This window comes from Solanum dulcamara, chromosome 3, assembly GCF_947179165.1.
Source record: "Solanum dulcamara chromosome 3, daSolDulc1.2, whole genome shotgun sequence".
Lineage (NCBI taxonomy): Eukaryota > Viridiplantae > Streptophyta > Magnoliopsida > Solanales > Solanaceae > Solanum > Solanum dulcamara.
The window spans coordinates 52,987,020-53,010,820 of NC_077239.1; the positions used below are offsets into that span (position 1 = coordinate 52,987,020).

The 23,801-nt window shown below is 37.4% G+C and overlaps 3 protein-coding genes across 5 annotated transcripts; all 3 read right to left on the minus strand.

The window, feature by feature from the left end:
* Positions 1-1,818: 1,818 nt before the first annotated feature.
* On the minus strand, positions 1,819-23,522 carry LOC129882600 (uncharacterized). 3 transcript variants are annotated; one of them, XM_055956981.1, is made up of 9 exons: positions 23,150-23,517; positions 22,852-23,008; positions 20,891-20,976; positions 20,411-20,523; positions 19,991-20,056; positions 3,809-3,918; positions 3,653-3,718; positions 2,447-2,746; positions 1,819-2,359 (listed from the first exon to the last, which is right to left on the minus strand). In XM_055956981.1, exons 1-9 carry the CDS (start codon positions 23,242-23,244, stop codon positions 2,195-2,197), a joined length of 1,158 nt encoding a protein of 385 aa, XP_055812956.1. In that variant the 5' UTR covers positions 23,245-23,517; the 3' UTR covers positions 1,819-2,194. The 3 variants fall into 3 exon arrangements, with proteins under 3 accessions (XP_055812956.1, XP_055812955.1, XP_055812954.1); XM_055956980.1 differs by having other exon boundaries at positions 1,819-2,740; positions 23,150-23,522; XM_055956979.1 differs by having other exon boundaries at positions 1,819-2,746; positions 23,150-23,521.
* On the minus strand, positions 5,348-6,666 carry LOC129882602 (uncharacterized). The gene is made up of 3 exons (XM_055956983.1): positions 6,381-6,666; positions 6,182-6,300; positions 5,348-6,090 (listed from the first exon to the last, which is right to left on the minus strand). Exons 1-3 carry the CDS (start codon positions 6,442-6,444, stop codon positions 5,653-5,655), a joined length of 621 nt encoding a protein of 206 aa, XP_055812958.1. The 5' UTR covers positions 6,445-6,666; the 3' UTR covers positions 5,348-5,652.
* LOC129882601 (uncharacterized) lies at positions 6,698-8,491 on the minus strand. Its single transcript, XM_055956982.1, has 2 exons — positions 7,174-8,491; positions 6,698-7,087 (listed from the first exon to the last, which is right to left on the minus strand). The coding sequence occupies exon 1, from the start codon at positions 8,194-8,196 to the stop codon at positions 7,213-7,215; it is 984 nt and encodes a 327-aa protein (XP_055812957.1). The 5' UTR covers positions 8,197-8,491; the 3' UTR covers positions 6,698-7,087; positions 7,174-7,212.
* Positions 23,523-23,801: the final 279 nt, after the last annotated feature.

A 23,801-nucleotide genomic window follows, 5' to 3' on the forward strand; every position in this document is an offset into this window, starting at 1 on the left:
AGCATAAGTATACAATAAAGATTTCAAGAAACCACTTGAGAAGAATCATCATGATGAAAGGATCTTCCGAAGAGTGCGCCAAAGGAAGGAGGTAACATGACTAAAATCAACAATTGTTCTACTTTGCAATGTTACAAGTGCGAAGGATGGGGTCAAAAAATTAGCGAGTGTCCAAATCAGAGGGCATGTGTTGTAAGAGAAGAAGAGCATTGTTCCAGTGATGAAGAAGCGTATGAGGATGATCATGAGGATGACCAAGAAGATGATTTTAGGGAGGATGAAGAATATGAGCAGTAGGTTTTGGCATAATAAGGAAAGATTACCATGTCAAATTATGTTGCAAGAAGGGTCACAATTAGCCAAGCTATGGATAACCCCAAGTCACTGGAAAAACCTATTACATTCCAAGTGTATCATCAAGGGAAATGTTTGTGTCTTGATCGAATGAGAGTTTTGCGAATGTAGCAAGAACAACTTTGGTAGAATTCTTGATAATCCCAACGACCAAGCATTCCATTCCATATAAACTTTTATGGCTAAGTGAATGTGGGAAGTTGCAGGTATAAAAGCAAGGTTTGATTTCAACTGGTATTAAACCGTAAGGATTCTCATTTGTCCCGGTCTTTTTAGATGGTCGATATCTTTTTTTCGTTGAGGTGCAAAATGAGGATATGTAATTTTATTATGGCAATGAGCCAATGACCCATGGAAGGTTAAGCAAGGACACAAGCGAAGAACTAAGAAATTAGCTCTAGCCATTTCTTCTTTAAGGAAAACAATTGGCCATATCCACTGGTAGATATAGGAATCCTCCACATATTTCACCGTTCAGTTGCGGCAGAGTATAGAAGTCTTGCCTCCACTGTGGCAGAAATTACTTAGATGATTGGCTTGTTCAAAACATTGGACATACATTTGACCTTACATGTTCTTTTCCATTGTGAAAGCAAAGCAACTATTTAAATTGTTGTTAATATTGTGTTTCCTGAGAGAACAAAGCACATTAACATTGATTGCCATTTTATCAAAAAGAAGGTCCTAATCTTGTGATCATACAGTTCTTCTGAGGAACCTACTGATGTTCTTACTAAAAGTCTAGGTAGGCTTCAACATCCAAGCTAGGGATGAAGAACGTATTCATATCACCTAGCTTGAAGGGGAGAGAATATAACAAGGAGATTGGCTAGCTGTCACTGTTAGTTAAGCTATGATATGATTGGTCGTAATCCAAACGGTTAGCAAGGAAGTGTGTTGAAAGATATTTTTTGTTTAGGTCGGTTAGTAAGAGAAATTCATTGTAAAATTTCCTTGCACTTCTCTGCAAGTTTTCTATATGAATATGAAATGAATATTCTAGAATTCTCTACTATTCATCTTTGCATGTGTTTGGTGATCAATTTTAAACTTCAGTGTACTTTCTTAATCTACACAATGTTCCAATAAGCCTTAAAGATTTCAGATGCTCTAATGACTACTAATTGGTGAGTCCTTGACTTGGCAAAGTTCTCTATGGTGAGGTTGCTGACAGCACTTCTCAATGATTTTGGTTTCTTAATAGGATCTGTTCAATTTTGGATATTGTGACCAAAAACGTAACCTTTGTGCTATACTATTAGTAATTGTTAAACTTACTAGGTTTACTTTTCTATTGCTTCAAATGGTTCTTGGCTACCAGATTGCAATAGCTGAGAGCCTAAGACTGATACAACTAAGAGCAGTCAATAACTGTGTATGTAATCCCTTTGGTCGATAGATTCTGCACCGTACTACCACATAGTAAAAAAAATGTGGATATACAAAACATGGGAGAAATCAACGTATACAGCAGGATGTATACCACAAAGATCAGCAAGCTTCAGGAAAGATAAATTGATCCCAGCATTCTAGAGGGTAATACATAAAGGAGGCAGCCAACAAAATTCTAAAAATCAAGTCCCACTGAGACAATAGCATTGACCTAAATATACTAAACAAGCACTTCATTACCATCAAAACATCCTGAAGTGAAATCCCGGCTTTTTCCTTCGTTCAAAGAAAATTTTATCAGTACAAATCTGCAAAACATGCCTACAAGCCAAGGATGAGAGCTGATCCTCAAACAAAACCCTATGCTTCCAACATTTTGTTTTTTAAGCAACAAAAATACCAACTTCACTATTATACAGAACTTGTCTAACCATTGTTCTTCACGTGACTAGCCTTTTCCAAAGTAAGAAAATAGAGTCGGCTGTTTGTCACCACCACCTATAGCTTTCTTTTTTGATGGTCTTACGTGCGTGTTGACCCCCTTGGGAAGCAGCATTACATTTCCTGAGAGCTCCTCATAATATCGCTTGGTTATAGAATCCACACTTTCCTCCTGAGGCAGAGCAAAAACATTTGGTTTAATATCCTCAGAATCCTCCTCCTTCAAGCTGTTAACATTATCACTAGCAAGAGTACCTACTTTTTCAGGTGGATTTCTGGTTGGACCAGTCAATGACTGATTACTACCTAACAAGTCATAGTCTTGCTCAACTTTTATGTCTGCGGCCATAGTAGAAGTAAAACTCTCCGGTCGGACCGGGGAACACAGATGACCCACGTGGTCTGATTCAGGTTCCTGTTTCAAGCTCTCCGTCTGATCAGTATGCAAAATCTCTTCCTCTGCAACTTTGATATGAGACTTCTGCCCTTGCTGGTCTTTGTCTCCTTTCTTTGAGAAAAATTGTGATATTGATCTAGTCTCATTAGTCTTGAGCTGCAACTACAGTTTTAAGTGTAAACAATAGACGCTTAATAATTGATCATCAACTCCATATCTCCTAAAGTTAATGAACTATAAACAAGGAAATAGCCTGGAATATTATCCAAGCTTTGCATCAAGTAGGGCAAAAAGAGGGGTGAGAGGGCATAATTAAGTGTCTCAAGCCAAAACGGAATGGATGTATAGTGATCAACCATCTGAACAAGACACATGCTCATCATAGATCCTTATGACCTACTTTCATCTGTTCTTTACACAAATGAATTAGATCTGGAAAGACACATACCCATTATACATCTATCACCTTTAATCTGTGCTTTAGAACATTTGAGTGCATTAATATGCATTGGAGGTGGTCTCTCTTTAGACTATCATCAGCAGACAAATACATAGGAAGAAAAGAGAATGCATCATGTAATAGATAAGCCATCTGGAACAATAATCAGAAGAAAACTTGTAAATGAGTTTGAAGATAAAAAGCAGAATGCATCAAAGATAAAAAGCTTTAAAAGAAAAGTTAACTGAGAGCTAGCAACTGGGTATTATACAAGGAAAACTCATGCACAGATGAGTTTGAAGATGCTGGTGAGTTGAAATTGTGGGAAGTCAAATCTGTGACAAGCATTATAGATTTGTCCAAGCAGAAATCTCATATTTCCCAATTACGAAACTTAGTGGATAATGTCTCACAAGATAGGATTTGGACTCATGACGTACCACCTACCACAGATCTCAGATTGTACTACTTTTGCCATCGAATCAAAAGGCCTGGGGGCTATCCAAGCACTATGTTCTCTTGCATACATACAGGGTTTGACAAATATATTTAGCATTAGCCTTTAGCTGATATAGGGTTGGCTCACAAGATGAAATTTATGAAAAAAAATAAAATAAAGCAATCAGTACCTTTTTGATGCACTCTGGTCCATCAAAAGAAGCCTTACCCATTGCAGGTGTCACAGGGTACCAAGCCTGCAACGAAGATAACGTTTAAGGCAAACTACATGTCAAGTCCACAACACTCTTTTCTTTTCCTAAAGATTGATTGTTTAGAAATATCACCAAATCTGACTCTTCATATGGTTTCAATAGTGTGTCAATGTTGGATGATGGAGAACCACTCAACCACATATCAGCAGCATCCATGTTTCCAAGAATGACAGGCATCCTGTCTAAAAGAAAATTTTGGTGTAATTCAAAGTAGAAATATAGCAAATAGAATCTGGTTTCGAATCAATCTGCTAGGTCTCAAAAGTCAGACAATCAGATAAGACAAATGAGAAAAATTATTGGCATGTGACAATTATGTTTCTTCACAAGTTGATCAAAGGAAGTTGCAACAAGTCATATTCGAAATCAAATTGAAGAATTATTTTCAATTTAAATAATTCTCCAATTTCTAACCCAAAAATACTATGTAAGTCAGCAAGAAAGAACAAACATCCCGGTAGCGAAAAATTATCTTTCCATATATCCCTTATATGACTTTGAGATATAGATTTCGTTTTTACTTTGTCAGACAATAGAATAGACGAGATAGAACTTGTCTTGAATCGGATCGAGACAAACTCCTTGCACAGGAGTCGTGTATGTAATAGCATCCATGGTTGCATACATCCATTAAAAGTACTTGGATAAAGTTTTGGAAGCTAAGAAGATGCAAGACAATGCTGTTGAGCTTCAATGGGAGATCAAGACTATGCTTATCGTGGAAGATGAGCCCAAGAATTATGGTGAGGAGTGAGCTAAGTACTACACGCATTTCAGCAGTCTCCTTAAAAGAAAAAATATCTTGAACACATGGGAATTCCCCTCTTAGATTATCAAGTGTAAGCACACCTCCTCTTGCTAATAGCCATACAAAACATGAGACTTTATGTGGAATTTTGACTTTCCATATCAGTTTCCATGGCCAGTTAAGAATCTGGTAGTTGGACTTATTCAATTGATGAGAAGCAACAATAACCTTGTATACCCCTTTACTATTACCTTGCCACTATAGAGTATCCTCTTCTGTTTGGAGACCTGAGAACTGGTTCAAAGTGTCAGCAACTCTGTTGATTTCCCAGTCATTCATCTGTCTTCTAAAACTGATATTCCATCCTTGGGCTGACCACATCTCTGCCACTGTTTTGAGATGATGATTAGTTAGGTTGTAGCTATCAAGACCACTTACAAAATGCCAACTTCATGCCATTTATCATTCCAGAAGCTAGTCTTATTCCCGTTAAGACACTTTTATCTTGGAGTGTGCTTACATTTCAATCCACAATACTCTTGACAGATTTCCATAGGCTTACCCCATACGGAGTGGTGACCTCCCTGGTCATCCAGTTGTCCACCTGGATAACTCTTCCCCACAACTGGTTTTGTTCTGTGGCATACTTCCATAACCATTTCATCAGAAGGACTTTACTGTGAACTTTCAAATTCTTAATCCCCACACCTCCCGTCTTTTTACACACAACTGCTTTCCACTTGACCAAATGGTACTTCTTTCTTTCAAAGTTGCCATCCCACAAGAAATCTCTCCTGATGCTAGCCAACCTACTGATAACACCTGCAGGAATAGGGAACAAGGACATCATGTATGTTGGAAGAGCATCAAGAGTAGAGTTTATGAGAGTAAGTCTGCCCCCCAAAGACGGATACCAGTGTTTTGAGAAGCGAGAAGCGGAAAAAAACGACGGGGGCTCGCTTCACAGAAGCGAAAAGCGTGAAGCGAAGCGCATGCTTTTTTCAGAAAAAACGTTATTTAGTATAAAAATATAAAATATAAAATATGCATAGATAAATAATCAAGAACTCAAAAGAATTAGATTAAAAAGTAACTAGATAGTCAATAATCCTCATAAGTAACAACATATAAAGCAAATGCATAACCAAATCACAAAGAGAGAAAAATCCTATTCTTCAACAAGATCCTCAAACTCTTGAAGTGCCATCAACAAGGGTTCTACTTCTACTTGGTCCTCATCTTCTTCCTCATCGGAGGACTCATCAACAAGAGTTCTACTTCTATTTGAACATGAACTTGAACCTGTAGCTACTCTTTTTTCCTTGCCCCTTAAAGTACTCGCCCTAAAACCATAAATATTCTCCTCCACACCACTAGCCGTAGCAACATCACCATAAGTGAGACCTTCTCCTTCATATACTTCTTCATCTTCATGATTTTGGGGTGCTCCAGTTAACCATTCATTTGCATCATCAATATTATCCAACAAAATTGGATCAATGGTATTGCGAGCATTGTAGCGACGCACCAATGTTCTATTATATTTGATGAACACTAGATCATTCAGGCGTTTTAACTCAAGCCTGTTTCTCTTTTTAGTATGAATCTGCATAGAATTCGTAGAAAGTAATTAATGGGAGGACTTTGGACAATTAAGATATCATTTAATTTAGTAATAACATAATATAGGTTCTCACATGTTCATACACGCTCCAATTTCTCTCGCAACCGGATGAGCTACAAGTTAAACTTTGCACTCTAATAGCAAATTGTTGCAAGTTTGGGACATTATGACCATATTGCATCCACCATTCAACTGTAGAAGAATTATTTTAAAAGTTAATATGTAATAACTTAAAAGTTAAAGCTCAAACAGTTAAATGTTGAAATGCTCACCTGGTGACCTTAAGGTTCTAGCTCTAATGGTCGACTCAATTCCAAGTAGCCCATCAGCTTTCATGTACACACCAAGCTCATCCCCTATTTTGTCTTGCAAAGTTTTTTATCTAGGATCATCCTCTCAACACATGCATGATATCCCAACCACACTTTTTCAGTTAAAGTCTTCATCTCATTACTTTTATAATAGAGCCCCGGGTTCAAAATATGTCCTGATGCATGTAAAGGTTGATGAAGTTGATCCGTCCACCTTGCATCAATGATTTTGAAAACATTCATATATTTCCTTTGATCATAATTGAATGGCTTTTCAATACTTTCTTTTGCCCTATCCATGGCTTCATAAATGTAGCCCATTGGTAGTTTTTTCTCCCCATCCACCATACGAAGTACATTAACTAAAGGACCACCAACTTTAAGTGCTTGAACAGTGACATTCCAAAAATATGGACTAATGATATGTCTCGCAACTTCTTTCCCAAGAGTTTCCTTTGCATAGATACTTTCATTCCATTCAATGGACATAAACAAGGTTCTTAGATTTTTCTTTTGCATATAAAAACTATGCAATGTCAAAAAAGTTGTTGCGAATCTTGTCTTAGCAGGTTTTACCAAGTTTCTTTGCTTTGTGTATCTCCTCATCATATTCAACAACAGTGCCCTTTGACTGATATAAGAATGTATCTTAACAGCCTTACCAAAAACTATTCAAAAAAATTTAATAGTTAATAAGTAAGAAAACTAACATGAAGATTAAAAAAGAATATTAAATATCAAGACTCAAGTTCACCTGTAGAATATGGGGCCTCTTTGAAAATGTCACCAAACATCAAGTTGATACAGTGAGCAGCACAAGGAGTCCAGAAAATATGCGGGAACACTCCCTTCCACATGTCACCCGCTTTTTGTTCTCACTTGCATTATCAGTCACAACTTGTACCACATTTTCCTTGCCTATTTTCAAGATAGTCTTCTCAAACAAGTTAAACATCTTATTAGAGTCAGTAGAAGAGTCACTAGCATCATGAGATTCAAGGATCACACTTCCTTTTGGAGAATTCACCAAAACATTGATGATCATTTTCCCATTCCTTGTTGTCCATTTATCCATCATAATGGAACAACCATACGTTTTCCATTGAACCTTATGATCTTCTACAATTTTGTTTGTCTTTTCCACCTCTTTTTTTAAACAAGGAACTCTTACCTCATGATAGGTGGGGGGCTTCATTCCAGGGCCATATTGGCCTACTGCCTCAATGAATTCACCAAAATTTTCGGTGTAAACACAATTGAAAGGCAAACCTGCATCATACATCCACCTAGCAAAAGCAGATACAGCACGATCCTGTAAAATCTTGCTAGAAGCCTCTAGATCAATAGGTCCACCTTTTCTCTTTTCATTTGGTTTTTGCGAGAAATAGAAATTAAGAGGACCTTTGACATTGCTAGCAGTGGATGACCCACTTTCACTAGTTGAAGGTTTTTTTTTTGTTTTTGAGGGAGGCCCCATTGGCATATTCACTTCAACTTCATCATCCATTTCATCATCATCAACAAGATTCACCATGGATGCTTCAGGATTCATTTGAGTTTTAAATTCATTTTTTTCCGTAAAATACTCTTTTATTTCTTCCTTCACACTATTCGGGACCTTTGAACACACTTTAACATCTTTATAACCACCAATAAGATGCTTCTTGTGACGAAATATTCCGCCATTATATGTTATATCACAAAAAACACATTTGATTTTTGTTTTACTTCCCATGGCAATTCCATATGCCCAAGTTGGATCCATTTTTTGTGCCATTAAAAAAATACAACTTACTACAAAGAAAAAATAGAATAATAATTCAGTCACACAAGTCAAATTGTCAAAACAATAACAGAGCAGTTGCAGTAAAATTAAAAGAGCAGCTGCAGCAAAATTTTAAAAAAATAATAAAGCAGCCACTTTGGAAAAAAACAGAGCATATGCTTTATCTTAAAAAAAAGGCCAAACTGCTGAATAAAAGTTGAAAAAAATAATTCTTCGCAGACAGCAGTTGCGTAGAAATAGAAAAAGAAGAAGAGAAGAAGAGAAAAAGAGAAGAAGAAAAGAAGAGAAGAAGATCGCAACAGTTGAGAGCAGTGTTGCGCTGAATGAAAATAAAAATAGAAATAGAAAGAGAAGAAGAGAAGAAGAGAAGAAGAAAAACTAACTTGGTTGACGTTGAAATGTCGAAGTTGGACTGTCGAATTGAAGAAGTCACACTGAAAGAGCAGCTTGGAGAAGTCACAGAAGTTATACAGTTTTTTTTTAAAAAAAAAAACCTAGCGCCGCTTTTTTCTCACTTTTAGATGAAGCGCTCGCTTTTCCGAAATCGCTTCGCTTCACGCTTAAAGCGAGCGCTTCAGCGCTTTTTCACAACACTGACGGATACTGTGACTTCGATCTAGCCAATTTCTTCTCACACCTTTATAAAACATTGTTCCATATATCTGTTGATTTTGATTTGGCCCCCAGAGGCATTCCCAGGTACACAGTAGGAAGACCCCCCACCTCTCCTCCCAATATAGCAGGAAGTGTCTCCATACTAGTCACTTCATTTATAGGATATAACATACTTTTCCTCCAATTGATATGTAGTCCTGAGACTGTCAAAGAGTACCAGAATAACTCTAAGATGTCTTAACTGGTCCTTATTTGCATCACAAAAGATTAGTGTCATCAGCATATTGCAAGTGGGACACCTCTAGGCTCTCAGAATTAGACCTAGCTACATCAAATCCCCTTATCCATCCATTTGTCTTGGTTGTTTTAATCATACTGTTAAGTCCTTCCATAGCAATCACAAACAGGAAGGGGGACAAAGGATCCCCTTACCTAAGACCTCTTTGAGCTTTGAAAAAACCTGCTGGAGCACCATCTATAAGGACAGAGAAACTAACTGTAGATATGCAGAACTTTATCTATTTAAACCATTTGTGTCCAAAACCCATCTTTTCCAGAAGGTTGAGTAGGAAGCTCAATTTACGTGGTCATACGCTTTTTATATGTCCAATTTGCAAAGGATCCCAGGTTTCTTCTCTTTTTGCCAAGAGTCCACTACTTCATTAGCCACAAGCACAACATCCATGAATTGTCTACCCTTGATAAATGTCACTTGTTGTTCATTGACTAGTTTTGAAATCACCCCTTTCAACCTTTCTGTGAGAACTTTGGAGAACAATTTATACACTACAAATTAAGTTGATGGGCTTGAAGTCTGTAAGCTCTTTGGCTCCTTTCTTCTTGGGAATGAGAGCAATGAAAGTAGCATTAAAACTTTTTCCAAAGAAACTATGCTAGTGAAAATTGTGGAATGCCTCCATAATGTCCTGTTTCACTACTTCCCAATAACTGCTAAAGAAGCCCATTGTGTAACCATCTGGGCCAGGAGCCTTATCAGTAGCACATAGTTTCAGGAACCTGAGTACTTCCTCTTCATCAAACCTCCTTTGGAAGTTCTCTTTCTCATCATTGCTCAAAATTGGACAAAGGCCACCATTGAGAACTTTCAATGTATAGATTCTGATAGAACTCAATGATGGCTTCTTCTATTCTGACTAGATCTTCTAAAACTTCCTCTTGTATCATCAATTGATCAATATTATTGAATCTTTTATGGGCATTGGCAATTTTGTGGAAGAACTTGGTATTTCTGTCACCTTCTTTCAGCTACAGAGCTCTACACTTCTGTCTCCATGATATTTCTTCCCTGTTGATCAGCTCCTCCAACCGTAGATTCATAGCAGCCCTTTCCCCATATTCTGCTTATGATAATGGTCTATCTTCCAGATTGTCATCTAATCATGCCATTTTCTCAAGTAAACTTTGTCTACGCATTCTCAAATTCCCTTCAACAGACCTGCTCCACTCTTTCAATTTACCTTTAAGAGCTATCAACTTGCAGGCAAGGATATAGACAGGCTTCCCAGAAAAGGAGGAGGAGCTCCACCAATCTTGAACTCTATCTTTGAAACCTGTGGTGCTCAACCACCAACTTTCGAATTTGAAGTATCTCTTTTCTTGATCCAACTACCCCTGTGTAATTAAACAGGAACATGATCAGATGCCAATCTTTGTAGAGTACTTTGTTCTATATCACTGAAGCTAGTATCCCACTCTTCTGAAATCATAATTGTATCAATTCTAGAGGCTGCATCTGGAGTATCCCCTTCGAACCAAGTGTAACTCCCATCTTGTAATGGTAGATCTATCAACTTAAGATCATCTCTAATGTCTGAAAACTCCACCATCCCCCTATTTCTCCTCATGGCATTCCTTTTCTCTGATATGAATCCAGTGGTGTTAAAATCTCCACAAACAGCCCATGGACCTTCCACTAGACCTCTAACATCAGCCAATTCTTCCCACACCCTCCTTTCAACATACCAATTAGGAGCATATACTCCGGTCAAGTGGCAGGCAAAAGACTGAAACAGAGCTTCAAATTTGCAAGTTAAAAGTGTAGGATCCTATCTCTAGAATCTACCCCTTCCATACTCTACTATCGCAAAGCATTAGGATACCCCCTCGAGTGCCACTAGCCTCTAATTGGGCAAATTTTATCCATCTACCACCCAAAATTTGTTTAACAATATCAGAAATGTCCCCCTCCAATTTAGTTTCCTGGAGGCAAATGATGCCAGCAGTCCAGTCCACCACCATACTCTGTACAATCCTCCTTTTATATCTAGCGTTCAACTCCCTTGCATTCCAGGAAACTAGTTTGAACTGCATAGGTCCAAAGATAGCATCTTCCTCCCCTTATTTCTATTCCCACTACTTTTATATTATTTTTTTTGAAATGATAACTTTTTCATCTGTATAGCCACAAGTATACTACATCAATGTAGTCCCCCTTCCAAAATGCATTACAATCTAACATACTCTATTGATGCTTTTTGTCAAATAGTCTTAAACATCAAAAAGATCTTCTGTTTGTACTAATACTTCCTGTTTACACCAAAAATAAAAAAGAGCTAGACAATTCATCTTAAAAATCTGTAAATTGTTCTTCTTGCCCTCAAAGCACCTTTGATTCCTTTTTTTCCACTGTCCACCATATGCAAGCTGGGACAATCTTCCATCTCTCTTCCTTTACTGTAGTATTGCCCACATTAATCCAGCAATTTAGAAGTTGTGCTATGTTTCTTGGTTTCATCCAAGTGATCTTCCTAAGACTGCTGAATATTCTCCATAATTGATCTGCCCATTTGCAATGCAAAAAGAAGGGGTTGACTGTCTCAGCCTGTTCCTCACATAAGTAGCACCTTGAGCATAGTTGGAACTTCCTCTTCCTCATATTTTCTTGTGTCAACACTGCTTCCTTTGCTAGTAACCATGTGAAGCAATTTACCTTGAACGCGATTTTAGTTCTTTAGATCATTTGCCATGGCCAATGCTCCATCTTGTCATTTGAATGATTAAGGTCTTTGTAAGCTGAATTGACATTGAAGACCCCTTTGCTGCCAATCTTCCAAACAACCTTGTCTTCCAAAACAATTAGATTACTAAATTGCGCCATTGTGTCATGAAAAGCCTTTGTATTTCCCATCTCCCAATCATTTAAGTTCCTCCTAAGATGCAAGTTCCACCCTTGTCCTGTCCACATTCTAGACACTGTTGAGGCTTAGTGCATACAAGTCTGGAAATAACTGTTTCAGGGGTATTTGGGCTATCCATTTTTCCTCCCAGAATAACACCTTCATGCCATAACCCACATGTAATCTAATTCTGGAGAGAAGCAGAGGCCAAAGATTTCTTACTGATCTCCAGATACCACATCCATATGGTGTAGTCACCATCTTTGTCATCCACCTATTCTCCCTTTCTTATTTTGCCCTGCCCACCTCTTTACATAGCATATTCTCTTCTGTCATAAACTTCCACCACCATTTTAACATAAGGTTTTTGTTTGTCCTTTTCAAGTTCTTGATAGCACTTGACTAAATAGAAATTCTTTTTGTCTTCATTTCCCTGCCACAAGAAGTTTCTTCTCAAAGCATCTATCCTCTTTATGACATTGTCTAGTGCTGGGAACACAGACATCATATAAGCAGGTATTGCATCAAGTACACTGTTAACCATAGTTAGTCTACCTCCCCTAGACAAGTATTGGCTCTTCCAGTTGGTTAACTTCTTCTCACACTTTTCTATCACACCATTCCAAATCCTTTTTCATTTGCTCTAAGCCCCCAATGGCATACCTAGGTATATAGTTCGTAGCTCCCCTACTCTACCGCCCAAGACTTCTGCCAAACTATCCACCTCAGCCACTTCATTAATGGGATAAATGAAACTCTTTCCCCCATTGATGTGCAATCAAGATACTTCTTCAAAGACGATGAATATTACTCTTAGAATCAACATTTGCTCTCTCACTGCTTCACAAAAAATAAGAGTATCATCTGCATATTGCAGATGAGTGATCTCCAAGCCATTTAGTGCATTGTTGTCCACCTGAAAGCCCCTTTCCAAACCCTTCACCTTTGTTGTCTGAATCAGATTACTCAAGCCTTCCATGGCTAATATGAATAAGTAGGGTGGCAGGGGATCACCCTGTCTCAGTCCCCTCTGGGATAGAAAAAAGCCACTGGGAGTTCTATCGACTAAAACAGAGAATTTGATTGTGATTATGCAGAATTTCACCCATCTGATCCACTTGGCTCCAAAACCCATCCTTTGCATCATAAGTAGTAAGAAGTTCCAGTGTAAGTGGTCATAGGCCTCCTGTATATCAAGCTTGCATAGAATTCCAGGGCACTAGCTTCTCTGTCTGGATTCTACACATTCATTTGCTATCAGCACTGCATCCATTATTTGTCTACCTTTTATGAATGACATTTGTTGTCTATCTACAAGTTTGTGTAACACCTTCTTCAGCCTTTCTGCCAAATGTTTAGCTATGATCTTATAAACCCCACCTATTAGACTAATAGGTCTAAAGTCTATCAATTCCACAGCTCCCACTTTCTTAGGAATTAAAGACACAAAGGTGGCATCAATGCTCTTCTCAAACATTTATGCCTTATGAAAATTCTGCACTGTAGCCACCAGATCAGGTTTAATGGTGTCCCAACACTGGCTAAAGAAAGCCATGTAGTAACCATCTGGCCCTGGTTCTTTGTCCCCTGCACATGCTCTTATGCCCTCTAGTATTTCATGTTGCTCAAAAGGTGCCAGAAGTAAATTGTTCTCTTCTTCATGAATCAAAGGGCAGTTTCTCATCTCCAGATTGGGTCTCCAGTCTTCTGACTCAGAGTATAGTTCCTCATAATAAGTTACTATCTCCTTTTGTATCTCATCTGGTCTATTAAGATTTTCTCCTCTCACCTTCAGGTTTGAAATTGTATTCATTCTCCTGTGTGCATTTGCAGTTCTGTGGATGAAAGTAGTGCTTCTATCCCCTTGCTCTAACCACATTGCCCTGGATCTTTGCCTCCAAGCTATTTGCTCCCTGTTAGCTCTGTTTTCAAACTCCATGTTTAATGTTATTCTAGAGGTTATCTCTTATGTCCCCAGGGCTCTGTGCTCCTGTATCTCCTCTAATTAAGCTAGTTGTTTAAAACCATTTTGCTTTTGTGCTCCAAAGTTCCCTTGTGCAGTTTTACTCCATTCTTTTAGCTTCTCTTTTAGTGCTTTTAGCTTTGCAACCAACAAATAATCAGGTTTCTCTCTGAAGTTGAAAGAATTTCACCACTCTTTTACTTTGTCATTGAAACCCTCTATGTCCAACAACCAGTTCTCAAATTTAAAGTATGATTGTGTTTTTCCAATCACCACATTGTAGCATTATGGGAGAATGATCAAAGGTCACTCTGTGAAGTATATTCTGCCTTGTATCTCTGAAATTTGTTTCCTACTCTTCAGAGAACAAGATTCTGACCAATCTAGCTGTTGTTTTATGTCTGTCTCCTTTCTTCCAGGTGTATTTCCCCAGATAATTCAAGATCAACTAACTCCATGTCTTTTATGAAGTCTGAGAAGTATGTCATTCCTTTGTTGATTTTGTTGCAATTTTTCTTCTCTGATGGGTACCTCACAATGTTGAAATCCCCACAAAGGACCCAATTACCTGAAATCAACCCCCTGGAAGCACCAATTTCCCACCAAGTCTCTTCTCTTTCTTCTCTATCATTTGGAGCAAAGACGCCTGTGAGGTGCCAGCTAAAATCTTGACATATCCTTGTGAAACTATAAGTGACAAAGTACTTCCCCAAACTACTGATTTCTCCTTCCCACTCCCTTTTGTCCCACATAATAACAATACCTCCCCTGGTTCCACTGGCTTCTAACTGAGCATAATTCACCCATTTACTCCCCATACTTCCTTAACGATACTTGCGATTTCCCCTTCCACTTTTGTTTCCTGAAAGCAAACCACATTTGCCTTCCAGTTCTTCATAATATTCTTAATCACTTTCCTCTTTCTAGCACATTTCATTCCCCTTATGTTCCATGACACTATGTTTAGCTTCATCATTGTTCTATGGCCAAGTATCCCCCTCTACTTCTAGTACCAAAGCTCATGAACTTTGTATCCAATTGTAGGCCTGTTAGTTCATTTGCTCCTTTATTTTTACTTGTTGTGGATTCACCCTTCCCCCTTGTTTCCTTGCTTGTTGTTATCGATTTTCATGAAAAGCTCCTCTGTTTTCTCCTCACATCCTCTAAAATCTATCCCGAATTCTGTACTCAATTTGAGTATGTGTTGCTTGATCCAGAGTAGATGGCTTATTGATTTAACACTGTCTTCAATTGGCAGTTGAATCATCATCGGTACATCTGTGTTGCTATCGTTCTGACCAGTCAATTGTGTTACGTCCATTAACTGTTTTCTCCATGTTTGTAGCTTCAGCTACAGTGGCTGTGTTCTCTCCCTCCTCCTGTTTTGCATCCTCATGCTCGCGAGGCATAGAATCTCTCTCCACCTCCAGATTGTCCAGGTTTTTGAATTTGTTTTGAGTGTTGGTATGAGTGAGGTTTGCCATTATCTCAATAATTACTACGTCCAGTCTTTGGGCTTCTTGACTGTTTTCTTTGTGTTTAGGCTTTGTTGGGCCTAAAGCTTTTTTTGGGCCTTGACTTGTCTACTCACTTATGTGGTCCGCTACTGCATAAAGTGGCCCTTTCCGTTTCCAGTTTCATACACGTGTCTGGTCACGTGACTCCCAGGTCAAAATTTCTCCAGTTGCCAATGTGCCCACGTGTTGTGATGTATAAATTGCTAGTTTCTCCACTGTACTGGGTATTAAGACTTCATTACCCAGCGGTCCAAAGTCTCCATCCTCTCTCCTCTCTCCTCTTTACCAATTTTTTTACGGTCATCGGTGCCTCGCACCAACTCAGTGCTTTGAAGACGTAGCCGTTGCTGGAAATCTTCACCTTCTGCGGAACCTTTTCCCCGTCACACTTCACTTTTATAGGAGCCCAGTGAATATATTTCTTGAGATTTGTTTCTTCCTCTGTTTCGATAAAGCCGCCACATTGGTCGCCGATTTGTTTGAAGATTTTCTGGGACCATAGTCTCAAGGGTAGTCCAATGACTCTTATCCATACTCAATCTCTCTTTACTTCGTCTGGCCAGCATCCGATGGTCGACTTCCACTAGTCAAGGGTTAGGTTCATCTTTTACCATACCCATTTCCCCAACATGACATGTACTGCCGCTACTCTTGATGGAAGTTCAAATAGAAATAGGTCGTCGTTCATAGCAAAAACACTGGTTCCTTCGGCTGATTTCCAAGTGTTGCAAGCCCATCTTCTTACATCATTTAAAGATGGGGTCTCCAAACAATGCATCTATTGAGAAGATCTTTCTCTAGCAGCGGTGCTCCGTTTGTAACTTCTATGTGAGCATCCTTCACATGTACTTTCGCTTTCTTCGTGGACTCCGTCATCCACCTACCACTGTGGACTGCCTCCCTATAGGAAGTGCTCGATTAGCTGGATTGTATGCTCGTAGATGAACTTGGCTATTTTGTGTGCAATATTACTCCGCCCCTCTTTGTATGAAGTTTCCGGGGTAATAATTACAGATTTGTTTTTCCCTTGAATAGCAATAAAACTGACAAATCCGTCATTTCATTGTAGCAATAAAACCCACTACTTTTATATTTAACATCAAAAGAAACTAAGCTTTTGAGTTCTTGCGCACCATTGAACCTTCCTTTCTTACACACACTATCTGTCTCCAACTTTCTTGCATGCTTGTTGTTATCAACCCGTAAGAGAATCTCTAAAGTTTTTTCCTCATGCCCTTGGAAATCAACCCCCAATAGTTTGCTCGGTTTGACTAAATTTTGTTGAACCCAAACAGAGTTTTCTCTCTTTCCCTCACCCATGTCTTGATCCTGTTGTACAAGTAGAGGTACCATCTCTTCCACCTCCAAGTTATCTGAAATACTAACCGTGTTCTGCTTTTTGATCACCACTAAATTCCCCCCTTCGTTTAAATTCTCTTCAAATTTATCCTCTTGCATGTTCTCTGTGGAGAAAAGCGTAGCAAAGAAGAACCCCCATGAACTACTTCGACTATATTTGCAATGGCTTGATACCAAGATGAGGAATTAACCATCTCTGTCTCTTCATGTGTACGTTCTATCTTAGTATCAAAGAACATGGCTTCAACAAAATGATCGAATGTCTCAGAGTAGGCCTTTTTTCCTTTGAAGTTATTTAGAATTACTTGGGCCGCTGCATCAGGCCCAAAGTCTTTATTCACAGAGCCCTCCAAAATAGGCCCAATCTGTTGGGCAAAATTCAGATCTTCATTAAAAATACTCATGTGCTTCTCACGTGTGCCTACACTAGGCCCTCTTCCAACTATTCTCTCTGGCTCCCCCACATGTTGACTAGACCCATCTAGACTTGAGAGGTTTTGAAATTTTCTGTGTGTGCAGATGAGTACTCCCTTGAACCTCTATGTATAGACTCCAACCAGTTTCTTCGATGTTGCAATAGTTGTAGGATAAGCTTCTAGGTCTGCTATCCTTATTACTTAAGGCCTCGTAGAGAATGAAACTGAACCATTCTAGACATCAGTTGCTCATCATTGTTCTTGTCATCATCTTCCTATTTCTCTCAACCCACTCATACCACACTCTGTTACCAGAGAACCATCTGGTAATGTCAAAGGACTTAAAGCCTGAGTTAAAGTAAATTATGTTTTCCCCCATGTTGAAGAAAAGATTTTCACGAAAGGTGATAATCTTGAGAGAATAAAGAAGAGAAGGGCAACTAGTGGTCAGGAAATGTTTTATAGTGAGAAAAATATATGGGTCTGGTCGGAAACTGAGTTTTCGGTGGCCGGCTAGTATCTCTGGGATGGTTTCAAAGAGAGAAAAATAAGAAGGCTGGAGGGGTCAGAGATGGTCGAGAAGAAAGAGAAAATCGATGGTCATGCCAGAAACAGTATTCCGGCGACCAAGGAGGAGAAAGGAGTGGCAAAGGAGGGAGATTTGAAACTTACCTCGAGATTTTGTCAGAGAGCATTTTAAAATATTTATTATGGTACAACCATAGAAACATCGGGAAGCAGTCTCTTTTGATGCCAAAATTGTCACTTTTTCCTTATTTTTTGTTAGGTAGTTTGGGAAGTGTGACATTATTATTTACTTTTTTTCTAGTTAAGTTTTACTATTTAAGTACTATCATAAAAGTAAAATTTGAATCACATGCTAAGATGATCGAAATCTCTCCTATATATATAGAGGTGAATTTTGTTCTTTTGACACAACATTATTATAAATATTAGTGGGAGTTCTTTTCTTTACCCATTTGTGTGTTGACTACTAGGTATTTATCCTACAACCTTGCAATAATGATTTTTTAAAAAAATTAAGATTAATTCTTTGCTTGATATCTATGGATCTTATTGGGAGTTCTTTTCTTTACACATTTGTGTATTGACTACTAGGTATTTATCTTACAACCTTACAATAATGATTTCTTTTAAATATTAAGATTAATTCTTTTATTGATATCCATAGATCTTATACAGTTAACTGAAGAAGGTAATTAGTTTGTCTTTAATTATTCAATTAGGGGTGTGAATCACTTTGATCTATGTTTCTTGAATTGAATCTATTAGTAAACATGATTAACCCTAATCCGTTAACTAGGTCTATTACAATCAATTAGGATTTTTAGCAATTATTTTTCAGATTTGGGCATTTATTTCTCGAATTTCACCCATCTTTATTTTTGTATTCTTTAATCTTAGTACTTCTCGCTTCCACATTATATTCTTGTTTTTGTTTCAAGTAACCTGATGCTTATCAATATGCCATCCCCTACATATATGCATGATTGTTCTTGTCTATTCACATGTTACCAATGTGTAAAATCATTTTGTCAACAATGAGTCAATATGCCCAGGTAGTTCAAGTTGGTGCTTTTAGGTGTCTAGCATCCCAGTAAAGTCAATGATGTCAGGCCCAAAAATTTCAGAGGGGGAAACGCTAGGGTCATTTGCACGAATGCCCTTGTCTCAGGGTGGTGTTTACCCCTCAAATTTGTGGTCTTTAACTTTTTCCCCTCAGTACTTTAAGTAACAAAGCCAGTGGTCGAAAATACATCTAACACCGAAAAATACAAAAATTGTTCCGCATAAGTTTATATTTTCGTATCATTATATAAAAGAAGCTATGCCTTTGATTATGCTGCTTAATTCCTACGAAGGTATATGTTCAGTTCGGAACTCACAAGTTATGTATTCAAAGGTATAACAAGTTGTGTCGCTTAATTTTTACAAACCTCATGTCTATGCCTCAGTTTCAGAATCCACAAGTTATACCATAAAAGGCATAACTTAGTTCCTATAAAGCTTATGCCGATAGAGGCAAAAATTCTCTAAACTTATGCCGAGCAAATTAGGTACTACACAACTTATGCCGAGTGAATCAGGTACTACACAACTTATGTCGGATAACTTAATTCCGACAAAACTTATGCCAGCCGAGGCAAAAGTTCAGATTTTCATAAAATGAGTGGTAAGGGCAAAATTTAAGACCATCATAGTTGAGGGCAAAATTTAAAGACCACCCCGATATAGGAGCAATCCGTGCAAAAACTTCAAAACGCTAACTGCTACATTGCAACATGAATAAGATGATTCCCTCCATGACATAAAAGCGCAAAGCTCGTCGACTTTCTTTTCCTTGAAATGACTTGCTGATTACTAGTACTTTTGGAAGGGAAGTTCACAGATTCAAGGCACCATGTATTCTCATTAACTTTAGAGAAAGACATACTTAATCCATTTCAAAGGTAAATTTTCCCTAGATTCCGGCGGACCAACTGACTAGATGATCTACTCTTAAGGAACATGTAATGAAAGTATGTATGGAAATATGAATTAGTTTTACACAAACAGCTGTACACTTTGTCTGGCTCTCAACCAAACCAGAGAATTATAATTTGAAATAAGAATTATAAGATCAAATAATTGAAATTGGAGCAATATCAAGACACACTCTTGGTATTGTAACAATAATTCTATGAAGCCAAGTATTAGAGTGTAAATGTACACCAAGAACAAAGGAATTCTACCAACAGTCAATAAAAGAAAACTAACCATGGAGCCATTCTAAAGATGAGGACGCCGAAGTTGTCAATATAGTAAATGTATATAGAACCTCTCCTGTATTACGAGACGGAACAAATCTCAATGGCAGTATACAAGTTGTCCAATGGAAGTAATTTTCTAACTAAAGTACAAAATAACACATCAGGTTGTAGCAATATCCTATACTTCACAAGTGCAGTATTTCAAATCCAAAAGGTAAGTACATAATTAATATAAAATCTGCCGATCGTAATCTAGCTCACATTTAAAATAAGAGAAGGACTAAAGACGAGTCATAACCAAGATATTCAAAGTTGTTCCAGAATCAATTTTGGTCAGTAAGAAAATTAAAAATAAACAGATCATGAATGAGAATGATGTTAATAATTGTGACTGCTATTCGTCGCCCTAAAAAATATGGTTATTCACCTTCATGATTCTTCCAAGAGTCAAAAAGGGCAGCAAACACCAGGGGCCGGGCATCCTTAAAATGTATGTAATAAGGTTGCTTTTTTGACCCATCCTTTTTCCACTCATAAAATCTGAAGAAAATTGCATCACTGAGAATCATTGATATTGCAATTGAGACAAATTCTGCTATTCTGACAACAAATGAGAAATGTACATGAGAGAAGCTTTGGCTTCTTCAAAATGTGCTGTAATTTTTTTGAAACTGGTGACTTAAAATGTGCTCTGATTTTTAATAATTCTACTCAGTATTGTCTTTTCTTTTTCAGGAAGGAAGCGCAATTAGGTAAGCTCCATTCACTGGAAGTTATTGATGGCATGACCATTATCAAGAAAAATCTCAGTTTGACATGTCAGCTTTGTGAAACGAAACAGACAAAAGCAGATTGGACATAGAAATGGATACTCTCATACACTTGTACAGCTGAAGAAAAAACCTACCCCTCAACTGCAACCAGGCACCTATTCTTTGGGACAAGGCGGCGAAATGAAGCCTTCTCCTTTATTGACTCAGACCGAGCATTAAACTGCAAACAACCATGGTCATATACTGTTTTGTGTGGCCAAGGCAGAAAGATGTTCAATCCATATGAGTAACGCATTATGTGATCAAATCTAAGTGAGAAAATGGCATTGTATTGTAAATGGTTATTGTCTAGCTCTTATATCCTCTTCCCCCAAAAGAATTATATCAATTCTTAATAAAATTAAACAGACTACACCAGGTAATATCTATTCTTTTTCTATTTCTCTTCCCAAACCCACTCCCACCACCCCACAGGTACTAGAAGCAAATGAAGATATTGATGGAGTATTTAAACTGTCACTCATACAGTAGTTCAACAAAGCAATATTGACTGATTCCACAGCTAAAATAGAAGTTATAGATTAGGAAATTATAAGATATTTGTCACCAAAATTTTATATCACTCTACGCTTGATAGATTGTTGAACAAACATATATTTATAGTAAAAATACAATTTTAAACAAAAGATAACTAGGAAAAAAACAATCTAAATATCAATAAACACAAATCTTCAGTCAGGTGACTGGAGTCCTAGGAGAGCAAAATGAGCAGCCTAAAAATCACCAGAAAGTGTTGAAAAAAGTTTAGATGGAAAATTTAGACGTCATCAAAGATAAAAATCATTCTTTTAAACATAAGATCAATATATTGTCAATAGAAGTACACACAGGTAGTATGAACTGTAAGCAAACGCGAGAGTTCTGTGCCTGCAGCTAAAATAAGTTCAAGAGTTTATTTGAAATCATGTTTGAAAAGCTAGGAGGATGTGGTATCTTTATGCCCTGGAAAGTCTTCAACGAACAAAAATTAAAATATAGAACTGATTAAGGGGGCTTTGGTGCAGATACCATATCATATCAGACATGACATTAAATAATCCGCTGTTTGGTACTTTGATTTAGGTTTCATGTTGTTAAACACCATACCAACATTATTCAATATCTCAAAAAGGGTGGTACTGTCAATTGGGGTACTAGAAATTGAATACCTTATGGGCTAAGAATTATAGCCTAGCAATTACAACTCCATCCTACGCCAAAGTGTAGGCTCTCAGTCCTACCTATAGTCTTTCCCTCTACTACCTTCTACTTCCATTAATGATGAGGCAGCCCACCAAAACATTAAACTAAGACAAATCATAAACAGGGTGGAGCAGGTCAAACAAATTTTTAAAAAAAAAAAACTGATTGAAAATTAACAAGTTTGTTATTCTGAACTCATCAGGTTTAGGTATTTCAGTGAAAAAATAAAAAGTTGTATGCAGTGATGCGGGCAAAGCAGATTTAACTTTCAAAGTAATTAAAGGTACAAATACATTAACCAGTATTTCATTCAGTAAAACTTAAGTTCTTAGTTTCATAAATTTATATTTTATTTACTTTATTATATATAGACCTTTATTTTAGTATGTTTCCAAATATTTTGAAAGAATTTTTAAAGTAACTAAACTTTATGTTCTACTTCCTGAATAAATTTAGAGTGATAATGCAGTAATATAAGGATTAGATATCACATCTTATAGTGTGACAAAGTATTCTACAAAGGCAATAATGAGAACACAACTTAATCCACTTAGCCAACCAAAAACAAGATAAATTTTTATATAATATATCCTATTTTATCACAATGAACCAAATCATAATCTCAATATACATTAATAATTTTCCTCATAATATCATCTTCTCTTTGTACCAATTGACCCCTATAACTCATTAGATCTGTAGTCAGTTCTATCTATCAAAGCCACTGTCCGTTTCTTGTGGACTTAGTTGATAAACAATAAAGTCTGAATTTATAATAGTAAAATGCTCGACAATATCAAAACAACTCTCGAAATGAAATAAGTGCACAATCAGTGGGCAAATTTCCATTTACCATCTTGTAATGGTCAGGCTTTTCAGTTTTCTTAGTGAAGCTGGGAACTAGACCCCATTTCATGCAATGAAGAACAGCGCCTTCATCGTTGGGCTCATCTTCTCTCCTTACCACTGGTACACTGAACCCCGGCGACACATTATACGACGGCCGATACCTAAAAACAAGCTCACACAATTTCATTTTCGAATTTTTTGTTCAAAAGCATCAACGTCTCTTCAAAACCTAATAGCTACTGAACATTAAACGGTTTAATTTGAAAGAAAAAAAAATAGTAACTGAAGAAGAAAGAGGTTACCGGTTCATGTCAACGTGACGGACGCGGCGACCGTTGAGGTGAAAAGCCCGAAGAAAATCATCGGGCCTGAGAGAACACCGAGCTCTTCCGCACATCAGTTAATCGGCGACTTGTGTTTTTGCTTTTCGTTTCGATTCGGTTCTGGAAGTGTCAACAAGAGACCAAAAGGCGGGAAGAGAATAGGGTAACTCCGCGTGGGTAATTTGGTAATTGTTTGGAATGTGCTTTTTGGTTATTGGCCCTTTGATTAGATAGCTACGATCTTGACTCTTGAGATACGAGATTTTTTCTTTCCCAAATCCTCTCTGTGTCGGGGATACGGGGAAGCAGAAAACTTAAAATTCATCTCGATTGGCTTATAAATTATTTTTAATTTTTTTTTTTTTAGTATTTGGTTAGCTAACTTAAAGTTATTTTGTGTTTAAAATAAGTTTCAATAAATAGTTGGGTTTATTTGAATGAACTTATTTTAAACAGTTTATAAGTTGAAAACAGCTTATAAGTCAAAAAAAAAAAATTGGTCTGCACCTACATTTTTTTTAACTTATAAACAGTTTTCAACTTATAAATTGCTTAAAAGTAAATCAATCCAAATAGGATATTATCCGTAAAGAAGTTAGATGAGATAAGTTAATATCAGCATAATTTTTAG